This window comes from Vidua macroura, chromosome 17 (assembly GCF_024509145.1).
Source record: "Vidua macroura isolate BioBank_ID:100142 chromosome 17, ASM2450914v1, whole genome shotgun sequence".
In the NCBI taxonomy this organism is placed as follows: domain Eukaryota; kingdom Metazoa; phylum Chordata; class Aves; order Passeriformes; family Viduidae; genus Vidua; species Vidua macroura.
In genome coordinates this window covers 1,295,000-1,313,350 of record NC_071587.1, presented here as the reverse complement: position 1 = coordinate 1,313,350, position 18,351 = coordinate 1,295,000, and the positions used below count along the sequence as shown (strand labels likewise).

The window sequence follows — 18,351 nt, the reverse complement described above, 5'->3', positions numbered from 1 at the left end:
GGTTTGCCTCTGCTGAAACTGAAGGGTAAGATGAAAAGCAGAATGCAGCAGTGCAACATCTGGACAGATACAAGATCCCACTGCCAGCTCCCAGCTGACATGTGCTCTACCCACAGTCCAAAGGCTTCCATGCTGGCTACAGAGAACTGGCTGCCACTAGTTTCTTTGGACAGTGTCCCGGGCACCACAAAGGAGTTCTATCACCAGTGCATAGCCTGGAGACAGTGAGGGCAAGAGTGAGGATGTGTGTGCCCCCCCCACCATGCCAACCCCAATGTGAGCTTGACACACAGCGAAAAAGGTACTACCTGTGGCAACCCTTATCTGATGGACCAGAACTATTTGGGACCAGACACATACAGAAGTTATAGCTCCATGCACAGATGCACAGGCAACACTAGCATTTGCTGGGTACTTACATGGCCAAAATGATGTGCCAAGACAATATCCACTATGTTGGTTGTCCAGCCTGAAAACTGAAGAGTGACCATGAATGAGAAGGAGAGTAACAGGAAAATGCAATTTCATCACACATTGCAAAACAGCTACTCAGAGTAAAGGAAACAATGAAGAAACTATTCATATTATATAAGAAGCAAATGCCTGAAGTTTGGGATGGCATGCAAAGCTTCAAAGAAACTGTGTATACACAACCCAGCTCTCCAAAAAAACCGAAACTTTAAATGATTTCAAGGGACCAGAATAAGAGAATAATTAAGAGATCCATTCAATATCAATCAAATGAAGCCTGCAAGCAGAAGTACTAAATCAGACAAAAGCTGAGTGATCCAAGCAGTTTATCTGCATTTTTTATTCACACGATCACACCCACCCCTGCTCCTATGGCAGAGGCCATACTATACCCAGACTTAGAACGCAGCAGGGACAAGAAATGAAATTGTACAGTTTTTGCCAGAAATGGAAAAAATCCTGTATTCTGACCTTTTTTTTTTTTACTCTACACACTGTTCATTAGGTGCTATGGAGAGCACATGTGTGGGAAAGCAGAATCTCACCTTGGATGCTGCCCAGTCAATCCACCCTTTTGCACATGGATCAACATTAATAAGAACAAGTCCCTCCACCAGGTCAGGGTGGCTGAGCTGTGGGGAGAGAGCAGAGGCATACTCAGAAGGATGATTCAGTCCACACAGTAGTCAGCTGGAAAGCTTCTTGCAAAAGGTGTAAGACAAAGCAGGGAGCTCCTCTGTACTGGGCAGCCAGTTCTCCTCAAGGAAGAGGCAGTTTTGCCAGTGGAAATGGAGCAAACAGCAGGGGAGTTAGTGCTGAGGCCCCCAAGCCCCTGCAGTATGGAAAGCTTGAGCTACAGGGGCACCCTCTCCCCAGGCAGCACCCCTGCTGCCCCCCACCTGCAGACACCCCTTCCCCTGCTCAATCCAGCAACCCAAAACCCTCCAGGGTACCTCGGGCTGTATCTGGGCAGCACAGGTACAAAGCACTTATGAGAACTGCTTACAAATACAAACTCAGAAATCAGAGGTAACCAGCCTCTGCTGAGTTTTGGGTTCGCTCCAAGGCAGCTCTCCTGCTTTACTGTACTGATGTGAAGGAGAAGGAAACATCTCTGTCCTCAGCAGGAAACTGCCCGCAGCCCAGGGAGTGTGGCAAGGGCACACTTGTGGTACTTCATTGAGGACTAAGGCTGATTTGCACAAACTCCTCTTTAGCAAGGCTGAAAGCTATTCAAGATACAGAAGGCAAGGAATAGTGAAACATTGCCCCCGCTCAATCCTGACTGTAAGGAATGGGAAACAGAGAACTTTGTGTAAGGAGGGGCAGCTGCCCTGCACAGTGGCTTGAAGAAATGATAGTGGCCTAAACAACTGGCAATTCTCTGCATGCAACAACCTGAAGCAAATTTTCTTGAAAATGTCAGATTTCTGGGATTTTTTAACACTAACTCTGAAAGACTCAGGCAAATTCCTGATTTCACATGAACACTACACTAGAGAGAAATGTATAAGCAGGTACTGAAATAGAAGCAACTCATACAGTAGTATAGTAAAATGTGGCAAACCGTGGCTCAGGGAAGAAACAATGATGTCTGGCTCCAGATCAGAAGGCTGAAGGATAGCTTTATTAAAACTATACTATAGTACATTAATATACTATTTAAAGAAATACTATACTATTCTACATACTTACTTTCTAACTTATCATATCTAACTCATGACTCTCTGCTGAGAGCCTGAGCCACAGCTGGATGTGATTGGCCATTGAACCCAAACAACCTTCACCAGAATCCAATCCAGCAATCACTTCAGGTAAACAATCTCCATACCACATTCCACATGGGGAAAACAAAGGAGCAGAGATAAAGATTTTTTTCTCTTCTTCTCTCTGTACTTCTCCAAGAAATCCTGAGAGACAGAATTATGTCTCTCTGTCCAGAGAATGTGAATGTCACACAGAGCGCAGCCGGTCTCTGTGAAGATTCAAGACTGACTATTCCTAGCACTCAGGATGGGCTCTGCTGACTCAAAGGCATCACATTACAATGTTTCCATGCCTGGCACAGCTTCAGAGTAACCCTGACTGCTCCAACATAACCATCTGGAAGGAGGTAGCTCTCCCATGGCTCCCTGCAGCCCTGTTGTAATTACTGAATGTTACTTTGCCCATGCCCCACACAGTGTGATCAACAATGAACGCAGCCCACGAGCCACAAGCAGTGAACAGATACTTACTGCACACCTGCTGAGGACATAAGCACCAGCTCCTAGGCCAATCCCAATGAAGCTTTTCAGGCTGAAATACAGGTATTTCACAGTCAGCACAACGAACTTAGCTCAGCTGAAGCATCCCTAGAGGCAAAGCCTTTCCTCTCTGGGTCCAGCTGTGCACTTATGGTTTGTTTTCAAAACAATGCAGCAATGATGCAGAAGCCATAAATTGCGTAATGTAGCAGATGGTGTCCCTAGCACAAAACTAGACAGAGTCCCACTGGTTAGCAGATACTTGTGCCTCTTGGGACACCTCAGTGAGCATATCAGTCATGGCAAAGAGAGACAGAAGTAGGTGCTGGAATAGCAGAATCCAGCTGGCTCACCCCATTTCCTTTCAGAGACTTACTTCAGGTGTGTCAGAACAGCAGGTAACATTTCAGCCAGTTCATCCATACTGGGATACTGGTACCTGAAAAGCAAGGGAGCACATCCAAATACAGCCTGACAGAGGTTACCTTCCAGTTCCACTCAAGGTAGGAGGGACAAAGAATATCTGCCAGACATGTGCACAGGTTATTAATGTGGAACAATACTGTATGTTTCAGCTGAATGTGTGGATCCCATCCCTCAGAGTAAGATTAACACAAAACTGTGGTCTTTTGGGCAGTCAGACTTCGGTGGCAAGATGGACAGATGAAATGCCAGCTCGACTGCAGTGTGCTGGGCTCATGTTCACGTCAGAAAGGTGGTACCAGACTCAGCACTAGTGAGGGCTTTACCCATGTCTTAGTAATTGAAGAGTTCCCTGAACTCTTCCTTGGGAAGCTTCCGCATTTTGCTGCTGGCACCTGCTTACCACTACACTCAGCCTGGCAGTCCCAGCTGGCTTAAACTGGGTGCTACCTCAGTCCAGACTGAACAACATGGGTCACTGCAGAGCTCTTACCCAGATGGGAATGGGGGGGCTCCTTCCTGTTGGCCTGGTGCATCCACATGGCACACAGCAAAATGATGGGTGATCTCTTGCATGTCTTCAAAGTTAAAGAATGCGTTAAAACAGGATTTGTCTGAAACAACAATTAGAAGAAATTAGACACTTTAAGTTTTATTGCAAGCCACCCTCCAAACACCATGGCACACACCTGCAGGAGCTCAAGTCCCCACTGAGACCATAGGGCAGTGGGTGCTGGATGGTGTGTGTGCTGTGCCTCAAAACTGCAATGCAGCAGTGATTCTCAGCAATGGAATTGCTATGACTGGAGGGTAGGCAGACAAACAACAGCCTGCAATGCCCCGGAAAGCAGGGTTTCGCAGCACTTGGGTACTTAAAGCACTCACAGAGAAGTACCTGTGTGAAAGTAACAGTACATTTTGGGTGGGAAGACGTCAAAAGAGCAACTGTGCCCACCAGAACATTACACTACTGCTGCAGCCATGCAGAAGGGACTTGTTCACCTGCCAAGCACCCAAGGAATGGATGCCCTATCACACAGTGTAGCAAGTCAGCTAGAGCACTACAGTGTGCTGGCTGGACCTATTTCCATCTTTCCACTTTGGCCCTACCATTCAAGGGCTGTTGGAATGGACAGGGGCATGCCATGTGCTCTCTCTCTCCTACAGACCTTTATCTTTTCACCTTGGAATGACCTCATCTCAGATCCATACCAGGCCTGCTACTCCCCATGCTCAAAAGCAAATACCACAAATAATCACTTTTTCAGGGTCCTGGCAATGCAAGGGCTTACGGTTGAGGCCAATGTCATGGTATGTGAGGATGACAGGTCTGTTCCCCTTGGGTGTGCCCCTCATGGTGACATGAACCACTCCGAAAGCTGTCTCAATATCATGTTCCTGCAGAGAGAGAAGAAGGAGCCCCAGTGTTACATGTGCTGCCTTCACAGGGAACCCTAACTGAGGGCCAGCAGCAAGAGCCTCATTCCCACTTTAACACTGCTCTCCTACCCATAGTACAGCTCTTGAAATCACAGAATGGTTTGGGCTGGAAGGGATCTTAAACACCATCTCATTCCACCCCCTGGCCACATGCAGGGATAATTTTCACCGTATCAAGTTGCTCTAAGACCCATCCAACCTGGCCAATTCACAACCCTGTCAAACCTCTGTATCCAATCTCTGTGTCCAACCACTGCCCAAAGCAGCTTGCTTTTGTACAGATGTGCAAACAGTCTGGGGCTGCATCTTCTCATGATCAAGATCTCTGGGATAACTATGGATTTTGGAAAAGCTGTGGAGATGTCAGGAAAATTGGTACACAACATTACCTGTAGATCCCTCCTCTCATCTACAGAAATCAATGGAGAGACATGCTCTTACAGTAACTATAAAAAGCACCAATTATTTTCTTGATATTAAGAAAGTATCTGCTTAGGAAAAAGCCACATGGTTCACCTGGGACATTACAACCTCAGAAATATGTTTTACTAGTTTAAATAAAGTATATGAAATATTTTTTTTTTAAACAGTAATTTTGAACAACCTGAAAGTCATTAAATCAAACACAGGACTGGTGAGAGTACCTGCCTTGCAGCACATCAGAAATCCACCTCACCCACTTTCTGGGCACTCTTGAGTGCTGGTTGTGGGACGGACCGATTTAGCTCCTGCAGTGCAAGACCCTCCTTCACCCAGCTGTGCTTCTTTTCAAGGACTCCAAAGCCTCTCTCTTCCCTTGCTGCAGGAGTGTAGCAACAGGAGGATGCTGGCCCAGCCAAATCATATGAGGTAGCCTGAAACCTTCTTGAGGTTTGTGTTTGAAGGATAACAAGACACCCCTCTCTGTCCTTGTCCTCAGAATGGGGCTGGGTTTTGCCTGCATGCAGCTGTTGCATTGCACATGTATATAGAAGCTGGAGTGCTTATCTACAAAGCAGCAGAGACCCATCTGCAGATGACATTACCTTATCTGAGGCTCAGCTGGCTCCCTTTTCCTTAGGAGGAGACTGGGGGTAGGAAAAGACTTGTCCGCGTTTGCAAAGCGAGCATGTAACCACATGGCAGAAACTCCTGTCCTCACAGCAAGGCTGCACAAAGCAGCCCAGGGTGCAGTCCCTGCTTCCTCAGCCTCCAGCAAACCTCCAGGCTCTGCCCCTTGCCCATGTCTCAGCTCTCAGGGGTGCTCTGCTGAGCTGGACAAAGCTCGGTCCTGTACCTCTGAAGGATGTGCTGTGCAGCCACAGCACTAGACTCCAGTTTAGCGCTCTCCAAGCCTGCAGGTGTTAATGAGTCCTTTATTTAAAGTGGCCACTTTTGGAGAAGGCAACTGGCAGTACAGGTAGCTGGAAGGGTGAAACACAGAGAACTCAATGGAGAGCGCAGCAAGTGCCTAAGTGGCCGGAGCCTGCGACCTCCACCTGCACTTCCCTACGCCCCTGAGGGCTGGACTAAGGACTGCCACTACGAGCAGGTCTCTCTGCCAGCTCTGGCACTTGCTAGGCTCTTCCCTAAGTAGCTATCCAGTTAAGTTTTTGTTTTTGGTTTTTTTTTTTTTTTTAATTAACCTTGCTTTGTTAGACTACTGGCAGGTCAGTGAGTTAAGAAGCTCTGGCAAATGCTGGTTCTGGTTCAGAGCCCAAGGGGAGTGTATGGGGTGGCAGAAGGAATAGCCTTGCCCTGAGCACAAAGTCAATTAAACTGACTCACAGCTCACGAAGGGGGGAACTTGCAGGGGATGAGGGAGGGTCCATAGGCAGCAGCAAAAGGTCAACTATCAAACAGAAGCACAAACACTAGACTGAGAAAACAATGAGAAAAGCACAGAAAGCAACAAAAGAGCTGATGATATTGAAATACGTCTGCAACACAGTCTTTTCTGTAATTACATTTGAACTTACTGCTAAGGTCACACAAGCCTTTACTACGTAAGCTACAGCACAAGGTATTAGAAATAGAAACCCCCGCTTCCCTTCAGAGCCTCTATCCAAGCATCTGACTCTGTTTCACAATACATTTCTGTTTTCCAAAGCTGAGCTTGGATCTCAGCTCTCAAGTGAGAAAGGAAAAGTTTCCTTGAGCTAATAATAAAATTTTGGTCTCCTGCTTATTTTGACTTTGCAGACTGTGTAAACTGCAATTTGGTGGAAAGAAAGTAGTAGTACCCTGCTACTCCTTCCGTCACATTAGTGACTCAAATACAGGAAATGTACACTAGGTTAGGATTTTTTTCTTTTTTGTCTTTTTGCTTTCTCTCACGGAATTCCCATATGTTGCCTAAGAGATGATAATAACCAGTACTTAAGAGAGACAAAAGAAGTGGCCAAGGTGGGCGGAAGGGGTGCAGCTGGCTGCAGGTGCTTAGCCGAGGGCTGCAGAATTTTCTCTTACATTTTATTTGTCACCCTCTGCTGTTCCAGCTTGCCGCTTCCGAGGTTCCTGCTGCAGTGCATTTCACCAGCCGGAGGTGCAGCGGGACCGGCTGTCCCTGAGGGTTCCAAAGGAAGCCCCTTCTCCATCCCTTCCGCCAGCCCGCCCGCCCTTGCCGTGTGCAGAGAGGCGGCCGAGCTCGCGCCACAGCGCCCCCTGCAGCCGCGGGGGAATCATCGCCCTGCCCTGCCCGGCCGGGAGCCAGCGGCGCCCCCGCTGGCTGTGCCCGGAACTGCGCCGCAGGGGAAGGTGCCTGCGGCCGGGAGAAGGCTGCCGCTGGGTCTGTGCCTCTGGTCGCTGCTGCTGCCGGGCTTGGTGTTTGTTTGCCTTGCTGGACACACACACGCTAGGAAGGAACTGCTATTCCTCTTCTCATATCTTTGCCTGAAAGCCCCGTAATTTCAAAGTTATAATAATTCGGAGGGAAGGGGGTCATAGTCTCCATTCCAAGGGAATGGAGACTGTCAATGTCCTTCAAACCAGGACATCACTGAACATGGCAGCAACATAAGGAATTCCATCTTTAACAAATCTCAACAAGCACCACTTGAAAAATATAAGATGCTAAATTTGCAAACTTCTCGCTTTGCCCTGTACAGCATCAATGCCTCAGACTGGGAGCTCTTAAGGCTACTTCTTATTTCTCCTGTTAGTTCCCTGGCAAGGTGGAAAATCTCCTCCTGGGAAGCAGCTACTCTTCTCTGCTCTGAATAAAGTGTATTACTTTTTACAGCCTTTTTCCAAGGCTTTCTCCTTTCTACAAAGGGAGCAGCAGCCACTACAACTAGATAAGGGTTTCTATCTTTACTTTTTTAACTGCACATCGGCTATCATGCTGATCTCTTTTTCAAGATTATCTGTAGAAATAAGACTGAGTTTTACCCCCAGTTTCCCTATCAGTGATTCAACGTCAGTTTTTCCAGCGAACTTTATTTTCTCTGAAACTTTCCCTGGAGTTTTAGGGCTCTTATCTCAATCTCTTATTGCAAAGGACAAAATCATTTTCAGATGCCACACGATTAGAGCACACGTGACTACTCATCATCTGTTTGTCTCCAAAACAGCTCTCCTATGTATCAAAGCCACAGGACAGCATGAGATGGAAGCTTAAACAGAAGCTTAGGTATTATGGTTTAGATGACAACAACACTCTCTACACTTATACAATACAACTGCTACCTTGAACTGCCCCCCCAAAAGTTATTATTTAGTTACATTATTACTGGCTTATTACTCTCTCAAATGTGAAGCAGAATAAGCCGCTTACAGTGGGTACCAGAGCACTCAGTGAGAGAACAGGAACTTTGCAGGCTGCACTCTCTGCCCTTGACAAACACACTTTCTTCATGTCCTTCTTGTAGAACACCCTTCACAGTTGCCTAGTGAGATGTCCTGTCTGTGCCACGCTGCATCAATACTTCCATAACTGCTGCCCAGTTCTGAAATACAATTCCGGCACGTTCACTCCTGGTATTTGCCCTCTACTTGTGTAGAAGTGCTGTGTTGGAAAGTAACAGACACTTCCAGACTCTGGCACACTTGGTTTCTTTCCGCTCTCTGCTCAGGTCACCTATGACCTACTGTATCAGTTTCGTTTGAAAAGAGATTCAAGGTTTGTTACTTTGGAGGTGTCTAATTCCAGCTAATGTCTGAATGCTTATCTGGTCTAGTGCAGGGAAGCAGTGATACGAGAAAGCAGGTGGAAAACGTGGCCAGGAGACAGCCAGACTTTTGCAAACCTGCAAGAACGCAAGAGAAGCTCATGATCCACAGGTTGTGTCTTGATCAAAGAGCGCTGCACTTCAGAAGTGTGTCTGAACCATAGTGGCTCAGATACTGGAAGGTGATAAAACACAACCCAACAGAAGCTTTAAAATATCTGAGATCAAACTCAAAAAAGAACTGCTGGAAGGCATTCCTTGCTGGGCATCTGCAGGTCAGACAAGGCTGGGACATTATTCCATTTGCCCTTAACATTTCTGAATGCTTCTCAAACTAAAGAGGAAAACTCACACCCAGCTATGACTGCCAAAGTCTAAATCTACTGTGGGACTGATTACAGAAAGAAGTAGACACATGGTTAAAAGGTTCAAATGTAGGAACCATTTCTGACTGCCACCCTCTGCTTTGGCCAAAGAGGGAAACAATGACAGTGCCACTGACAGGTGCCATCTGTTAAAAGAATCCATTCAATGCCAGTAGCTTCAGGTGCAGCTGCAGTGGAACTGCAGGTTGAGCTCTGGAGGGGCAGGAGCCTAAGCTCACAGCAAGAGGCCATGAACTGAAGACCCTTTGCAGAAAAGGGTCCAAGGACCTGAGGCTCAGAGAGGGGAATCAGACTCAGAGACACTGCAGCAGCTGAGGACCCTCAGACTTTCCCTGCGCTGTGAAGAGATAAAACCCCAGGGGATCCTTTGTTTGGGGTGCCTCTTTGGAGGCACCAGCTCAAGCTCTTATTTTGTTGCTTTGCTATTCAGCTGTTGTACCATGATTAAATTATCTTAGGGTTCTGGATGTCTGTGACTCTGCTATGGAGTCACCTGGGGTAGAGGCAGTAAGAAACCTGCTGTGACTGAGTGTGGGATGTGAGCTGCCAGGAGCTTGGTCCCAGTTCAGGTGGTGCGAGTGTGACTGCCAGAGCAGCTCTGGGATGGTTGGACAGAGAAGTTTCCTTAACACCACCAAGAATTTCCCATATTGAGAAAAATACGCTATTACTATTATTACTATTATTATTAATAAAATGTGCTATTATTAATAAAATATGCTATTAGTATTATTACTATTATTATTAATAAAATGTGCTATTACTGTGGCGAGATAGGACACCTTAAAAGGAATGGTAAGAAATTTCAGTTTGATGAGGCCATGCATAAAGAACAAGAAGTCTTAGAAGAGATTTCAAGGGGAGATGACTAGGGGTGTCAGGGGCTCTATAAGTTAGGGGACCCAATGAACCATCAAGAAGAGCCCTTGGTAAACTTTGAGGTAAGTCCCCACTATGAAGAATTTGAGTTCTTAGTTGACCCAGGGGCAGGTAAGTCCAGTATAAACAAGTTACCAGTAGGAATCACCATTGGGAAGAAGGTCTGTGATGTTTTAGGGGCAGAGGGAAGACCATTTAAAGCATCTATAGTTGAGAATATAGAAATCAAGGGCAATTCAAGACAATGTTTGGCTGACTTTATCTATCTGCCAAATTTATGTGAGTGAAGAAGTGAGGCATCCAACGGCAGCTCCAGAGGTGCTCAATGCCTTGAGCTCCAGAAACTCACAGGAAGCAGAGGTAGCAGTCCAAATTCCAGCTATGCTCCCACAGACCCAGGTCACAGTGTGATCCAGTACTTAAGTTTTAAAGGTTACTAAAGGTTGAAGAAACCATTTGTTTCACAGTGGGAGTGATTAATTACTAGAATTCATATTACCAGTGCTTTTCATTACTAATTTATTAAGCTTCTTTTTTGGCACTACCAGATGAGTTTTAATCCCAATGTGAAGCTGCTCAAAGTTTAAAATTAGTTCCTTAAAAAACTGTGATTTTATTTGATTTGGACACTGGCAATAAAGAACACATCTGTGAAATTCCTTCAAAAAACTTTTCTAACATGAAAACCTGGGAGAACACAGAGCAGCAAGGTGTCTGTTGCTTGCACTCTGCTCAAGCTTGCTGAATGTCTGTAGTAGCATAGGGCTAGAAACACCCCCAATAAACCTTTCAACTTAAGGACTTTCTGTTCCTGGTTCACCTAAGGCAAAGAGAACCACCTCTGCTGCTTTGCTGTAAAGTAGAAAAGATGCAGATTACTCAGGGCAGGGTTTCCCCTTTTTCACTGACTCTGTGGCTACAGCTATTTACATCATCTTTGCCAGTCTTGGCAAAGGTGAAAAACAACCACATCATGGTCCTGGGGCAGCCTATCCCAGCCACTAACTACAGAGAGATTAAAGCAGAGACTCTGTTGTTGTCTTGCTCTCGGCAAGAGCTGCCCTCAAATTTCTACATGTTACTAAAACAATACCATAAACTATAACTGTAAGGTAAGAAAAAAATATTGTAAGACTGTAAAACATCATCGCCTGGTAACTCCTCCCATTATAATACTGCCAACCTTAAGGCAGCTGGCAGCTGAGTGCTTCCCAGCTCCTTGTCAGTGCAAAATTATTTTGGAAATGGTAGAGTTGAAGGAGATGGCTGCATGGGAAGCAAATCAAAATCAGATTTAAAACAACATCTTTAAGTAAATGATTCATTTCCATACAGAGTAGAAACTTGTGGAAACCTAGGACATCCCTCTGGCTGCCCTGGCTGTCTCGAGACCCTGGCAGGGGGCTCAGAGACCTTGGCACAAAGTCAAAAACACCTGTGGCTTTGATTTCAGCCCGTGGAAAAAATTGCCAACTTTGTATGAGGAATTACAAGCCACAAGGCTTTGAGTAGTGTGATAGTTGAATTAACACAGGGTGAAAAAGTAGAATTTTAGGGTTTTAAAATAAAGGGTTCAAGGGGACAAGATGGAGGGATTTGGGTGTGTCCTGACCTCCTTCTCCTTCTTCTTGCCTTCCATGTCTTGCTGTGATGGTGACACTTTTCTATTGGTTTAAGGTAGAGACACACTGTCTAACATAAATGATAGATATTGGCACATTATTGTAAACATAGCACATGTAGTTTTTAGTATAAAATATAAACACTGCCCTGGAGGGCAGACAGAATGCCACAACCGACTTGCTAGACAGAGCTCAGCAGGTCAGAGAAAGAATGTTATAGATAAGAGAAAATAAACAACCTTGAGAAGCCAACCCTAGGCATTCAGACTCCTCCTTTGGCTGCGCGGGTTGGGAAGCAAAGACTTGCATTCTTGGGGTCACCTTAATCGCCACACCCCCGAGAGAAACTCATTAATAGAAAATAGAATATGATCTACGCAGGCAAGCAATAGTTTCTGGTACTCTGTGTAATTGGATTAAGTGTTAAACAACAGAAATTCTGTGTGAGAATCGAGAGCAGCAGAAGAATGAGATATTCCATCTGCCTACACAAACTCAAAAGCACCAGGAGACAGAGTTCCAAGCACCTGTTCCAAAGGCAGGTGATGGTGAAGGATGGACCTAGTGCCTCTCTGTGACCCTTGCTAATGCTCAGTGTCAGCCAGCAAGAAATGGTAAGTCACTTCCAAACGCACATCCTGCCAGAGAACAGACACTGCCTTTGCAGTCAAAGGAACTGAGTCAAGTGAGCTACAACACGAGCATGGATGACAGGCTGAGTCTGTGCTCTCAAAGCAGAAATCATGAACCCCTACAACTATGCAATGCTGAGACCAGTAAGCAATTCACGACAACGTGTCTGAGATGTAGAAAGATGCACTTCTCCATCTCCTGCCCTGCCCATCTGTTACAAGAAGCAGTTAAAACCACAACTTTCCTGCACTCCAGTCAAGTATCCAGTGTCATGAGCAAGGCACCCAGCACAGACTGAGGAATACGTGGTGCTTCTTACTCCTGCTCTGAGAGTAGATCCCCTCTTCCCCACCTAAGGCAGGAAACCGGACCTGCCTAGATCTGTAATAGTTCAGAGTGAATTAAACCATGGCTGCTGAGCTCCGCTCTGTGCAAGACTGGCAGGGGGGGCACTGCACTGTTGTTTTGAGACAGCAGAGTGTGAGACTGCAGCCTTCTCCATGGGCTGCAAACAGAACAGAGAACCTCTGGCTCTCTCCCATCCCCTGGGCAGTGGATTAAAGGTGCTGCCACCTGCAGACACACACACAGCCTTTATAAACCTGAAGCCTGAAACCAACAGAGATCTGAATGCGCTAATACACAGGTGGGCCTGAAATAGTTTGTGTGACTGCTAGACCCCAGACCACCTTAACTCCTCAAGGAACCTGGAAGGTAAGCCAAGGGCCATGTTTCTAGCCAAGGACAGTCCTCCTACTAATATGATGTTCCAATCTGCACGTCAGTACCTTGCCCAAGACAGTGAACATCTTAAAATCTCTCGAAGAAGAGAATGCAGGGCTATGTTCTGTGTTTCCAAACTTTCCACATCCCTGGGAACTAGAACTGCATTGAATTAAACCTGGTAGTACAGTTACTCATTAATTGCTGTGAAATATCATTAACAGATGTTGCATAATGGATGAAAATGGCTCAACCTAAAGCAAATTTATTTGCTTTACTCTAAAAACTCACAAGAACATAAAGAGTACAGGAACTTCAAGTATTACAAATGCATAACCATCCCTTCAGCACACTGTTGTCACAGAATACAGAAAGCAAAACTATGTAAACCCCAGGGAAGGACTGTGCACATACATTTAGAAGTAAGAGTCACCTTTCAGTCCAAGTCCAGCTAGTTAAAACTTTCCAGAACTCAACGTGGCAGTTCCACAAAAAAAGTGAGCTTTTAGATAGAAAACCAGATGGGAGGAATCACAGGAAAAGCTTCCCAAGAAACATAAATGATGCAAAAAAAAGGAAGCCAAAATAAAATTCTATTTTAGTAATTGTTATCTTTATAGTGTTTTTTGCTGTGATGTCAGAAGTCAAAATCAGTAGTTTAGTGGTGATGCTAGTTTTAATAAGATTAGGAGCAGCATTAATCTAGCAGGTATTAAATAGACTTGCTTTCTAGATAAAAACATCTTATATGTTCTAATTAATTTCACTCTAGAACTTTACTCAAAAGAACTCTTTGTACAAATCAGAGGAACAATGGTCCTCAATATCCCAGACAAAATGTTTCAATAGAGGTGAGAACAGCTCCCATTATTCACACATAGAAAGCAAACCCTTCCTCAAAAGTGCAAACATTCTATTTTATTTCCACATGGTAAACAGAAGACGCCTTAAAACATCTTGTATTCAATACCACTGGGTAGCACTCACAAGCTGTCTTAAATGAAAAATGAACACAGTTTCAAAAAGATGAGGACAGTTTCAATTCAACCTCTCCTACATCAGGAAATGCACACAATGGAATATGTCAATAACCTCTCAGCAGCACGTACTCTTTTTGACAGCAGAGCAAGTAAAAATAAAGCAAAGAGACTAGGCAAGGATAAGCAAACTTTCAAAAATGCAGATTAAAAAAGCTTCAAACTACTTTTAAGTTTACATATTTGCAAAATAACTTCTCCAAAACTGAATCAGTACAAACACGGGCTTATTGAAAAGTGACGCTTTTACTAAAAGTGGCAAAAAATTCCTTATCAAGGTCTGACATTAACTGTGCAAACATTGTGCTGCATTTTACTCTGGGCACAAGCAACTGAGTAACTCCACATTTTCCAATAATGCCAGTAAGACAGCACATTTTTATACCAGGCAATTTTTTTCCTCCAAGGGTTTATGCATGCCTTGTCCTTTCTGTTTCAGATGAACCCTGCATGTCCTGGACTTACTTATTCCCACCTCCTCCTCGAGAGCTTTCTGCAAATACTCAGCCAAATCCCAGACCACCTCCACACTCCAAGCCCCCATCTGCATAGTGTGTGCTGAAAAGCCAAACACTTCTCTGCCTTCCTGCTGGTGGGAAGCAGCAGAGGCAGCTCAAATGATCAACTCATCAGATCAAATGCCAGCTTATTTCAGACTGAAACATAACACAGGATAGTTTTACAAATATATCAGCATATTCCCTAATTTCTATTTCAAGCAAATAATCTGGAAAAGAAGAGAGAAATGTAGGCTGAGACAGAACATCTACTTCTGAAAGTGGCAGAGGGTCTGCAAATAATAATAAAAGCACAGGCACAGCTCTATTAACAGTGCATATTTATAAACAGATCACCATACCATCTGTCCATCAGCATTCCAGACCATTTATTTGACCATCTGCCCATGGACATTGGGAAAAGCCAAGCCTAGACTTCATTAGGGTTCATACTGCTTTCAAGTAAAATGCAGATCTCAGATTTAGGTTAATACTTTTTAGTTCTGAGAATAACCTAAATTCATATGATAAAGACTACTAAGCCCCCATGCTAGCTCTCCACTTCATCTCCACTGCAGTTACCAGATTATGTGGGGTTGTTTAACTGACACCCAGGCAATCTGTTATGTATCAGGGTTAGCTTTGGTTGCTTGCACATGAACAGTTTAAGAAAACCAGGGCAGCTGTATCTGGAGGTCAGCTGTACCAGAAAAGCTAAAAGCTTCCTCACACACATTCACCCCAGAGTAACAAACTTCAGAAGTAGGAAGAAGCAGAAACTTGTGCTGTTGACTTTGCCCAGATCTGATGCTGGAAAGTTACTCAAAAATAAAACCAAACATACAGGGAAATGAATAGAAATTCACAATGGCATTACCCCTTTTCACCAAAGGAAAGACCTTACAACCCTTAAATATACATGTTCCATTGAAAAGTAACACATGTCAAATATACAGAAAACGGTGTGGGGAACCTGTGTGCCTGGCCCTACACACCTCCTAGAGTCAGTGACAGTGTTAATGACATGTTCCTGAGATGAGATTAAACTAAACACTTCTCTCATTCATAAGCATGGCCCAGCTGCAGAGAATATTTTGAAATTCCAGATTTCAGACAGAGGGAGGTCTAAAAGCACCACAGAACTAACACTGAGGGTGACTGTTACTCTGGCTGTATCCAAGGAGAAGCTAGGGCAGGGACATCAGTCAGTCCTGGAAGGAGCTGGGACCCTGAGGTTAGTTCAGTTGGTTAGAGCATGGTGCTGATAACACCAGAGATGGTGGGTTCAATATGGGCCATTCACTTAAGAGTTGGACTTGATGATTCTTCCAACTCAGCATACTCTTTGAAATTCTAGTATAGACTTACAGCAAATGACCTCATGGCCAAGGGCACAGAATAATACAGACAAATAAAACAGGACTTGTTCCAATACGTCAGTGTCTTTTACTTTACGTCAGTGTTTTATAAACTGGATCTGCACTGCCAACAGGGTTATCAACAGTTCTGACAGAGGCTCGCCTTTCCCTCACTGCACTGCCTGCAGTCCTGCAAGCACAGCTCAGGATGTGGTCAGCCCCAGTGAAAGCTACAGCTTTAACTCCATTTAAAACAGATTTTTTTTAACTATTAGAAAAATAAAAAGGTCTGAAATGCAGGTCTCACATCACTGATGCTGTGGTCTCATATTGCAAACACTACACTGTATAAGATAATAAAATCTATCTCACAAGTTCTTTAAGCTTTGCCTTAAAACCCACTAGGGCCCTTGCAGATATTGCTGCTATTGGAAGCTGACTGAGAACTTCACTGCACTGTAACTGGAAACCATTTTCCAGTTATCAACCTTCATCCATCTGTGGCCAGTTTGTGCCTATTCTTGTCCAACTGAGATCCTCCCGAGGGCTCTTCCTCCCTGTGAAACTCAGGACAAATTAAAACACTGCCCCAGCCTAAGTGCTTTAAAATCGTTCTCTACACAAGAGGATGTTCCTTCTTCTGAAAGCCCTGGTAACCTTCTTCACTTCAAATTCCCCTGACACTGGTAAAATCACACGAGTTTCAGAGAGGCCTGCATGTGGCAACCAGATGTGCTTTGCTAAATTAAAAAGCAGCAGTAATTTTTCACAGAACACAAGCTCAGTCTCCAAGTGTAAGCAGAGTTCCTGGTACTAGCAAGTGAGACAGAAAACCCAAGGATCCAACACACTATCCATCCTCTCTGGCAGATTTCAGAGACTTAAACCAGCTCTTGTGGTACTTTCCAGGTATGATGTGGGGGAATGTCAAGTCACGTGTGCCCTGAAACTACACCTTACAGGGAGAGATGCTGGAGGAAGGTGAGGCTGGGACAATATTTACAGTCATAAGAGACACCGTGTTAACATCTTGCTAAACAAAACAAAAAAAAAAAAAAACAAACAAAAAAAAAACAAACAAAAAAAACAAAAAAAAAACCAAACAAACAAAAAAAAAAAAAAAAAAAAAAAAAACAAAACAAAAAAAAAAGTATTCTACATGAATTATAAAAACATCTTGCCTCCTGCCCAACTGGTGCCATGGCCACCAGCTCACTGGTGATCTACAGTAAAGCACAGAAGCAACAAGCCTGTCCTTCCTGGCGAGGACAGCCACAGCTCTGGGACATGCTGAGTGCACAGGTTGGTGGCTGCAGTGCCAGGTTTCTGTGGGGCTTGCCCAGCTTCAGATCCGGGGCTCTGTTTAAAGAAAAGTGCAAAGAGGCTTTGCTTGTTGAGGGAAAGTGTAGAGCGAAAAGGCAGCTACACACAGCTCTGTGACATGGCCTCCTTCCCACCTTCCCACTCTGCTCCAGCTCCCTCGAGCCATGCCGCTCACAGCCAGGCAAGGCGTGGGCATGCCCAGAGCTTTGGTGGGTCAGTAGAGAACTGGCAGCAGAGGCCAATACACAATATTCATATTCTTCCCAATCCTGGCACACAGACCACAGTAGGAAGTGCCTCTGCTGTCTACACTTACTCAAAGGCATTGCACCTATTTTTACCCATTACCCATGTGACATGGGAGCAAACTCTACCTCTAAAGGTAAGAGAAGATATAGATAGATGGAGACATGACAGTAGAGAAAAGTGTTTTAAACCAATTACCTAACTTTATTTCAAAAGAAAAACCATTGCTTAACACTATTGCTGCTTTCCAGAGAAGGAAACTCTGGATGGACTACCTTCATAGGACTGTATTTACTACGTTCCTGCTGTGCATAGGCTTGCAAACGGTTTTCTGGAATCACCTACATCAACAGACTTCTAGTAAAATTTATCACGATGTTGCCAGCCCCTAGTGTGCTACAGTAGTGCTGTATGACCTGCCCTGTGCTGAGCAGAGGACTACAGACACAGCAGCCTCCAACTGCTAGAGAGAAACAACAGCCACTAGCTGCATAGCCACATGCTCAGTGAGAAGGCAGCAGGATAATCTGGTATGGGAAATGAGCCTGTGCTCCACAAAATGCCCCACAGAATCTCAGTGCTCTGCTCTGCCTATCACAGAGCACGTCCTCTGTTTTACGTGCTGGTGGAGCAATCACTTCTACAAAAGGATTATTCCTATGGCAACCAGAGCCATTGGGCTCACCTCTGTACCATCAATAAACTCCTGGTAAACAACCATGGCTGTGTCAAAACAGGCCCAGCAAAACAGTGTGCTGTATCTGGGGCAGCTCTCTCACTTCCATCTCAAGACAAGCAGGTAGAGCATGCAAGCTCCTCCTTTCCCAGCCAGTGAACCAGACGGGACATGAAAGAGTCGCAGTTCTTCAGCATGCTGCATTTTTCCAAGAAACTGTTGTTCAGGGGACCAGCCATCCTG

General features: G+C 44.9%; 1 protein-coding gene across 3 annotated transcripts in view; it reads right to left on the bottom strand.

Annotated features, from left to right (window-relative positions):
* The window catches only part of NDRG3 (NDRG family member 3), a 58,509-nt gene that overhangs the window by 7,870 nt on the left and 32,288 nt on the right, over positions 1-18,351 (bottom strand). For all 3 annotated transcript variants that reach the window (XM_053992988.1, XM_053992989.1, XM_053992990.1), the window contains 6 exons: positions 4,433-4,538; positions 3,634-3,754; positions 3,094-3,156; positions 2,709-2,769; positions 1,017-1,103; positions 420-476 (listed from right to left, as the gene is read on the bottom strand). In XM_053992988.1, the coding sequence (XP_053848963.1) occupies positions 420-476; positions 1,017-1,103; positions 2,709-2,769; positions 3,094-3,156; positions 3,634-3,754; positions 4,433-4,538 (495 nt within the window). The remainder of the gene's footprint in view (positions 1-419; positions 477-1,016; positions 1,104-2,708; positions 2,770-3,093; positions 3,157-3,633; positions 3,755-4,432; positions 4,539-18,351) is intronic.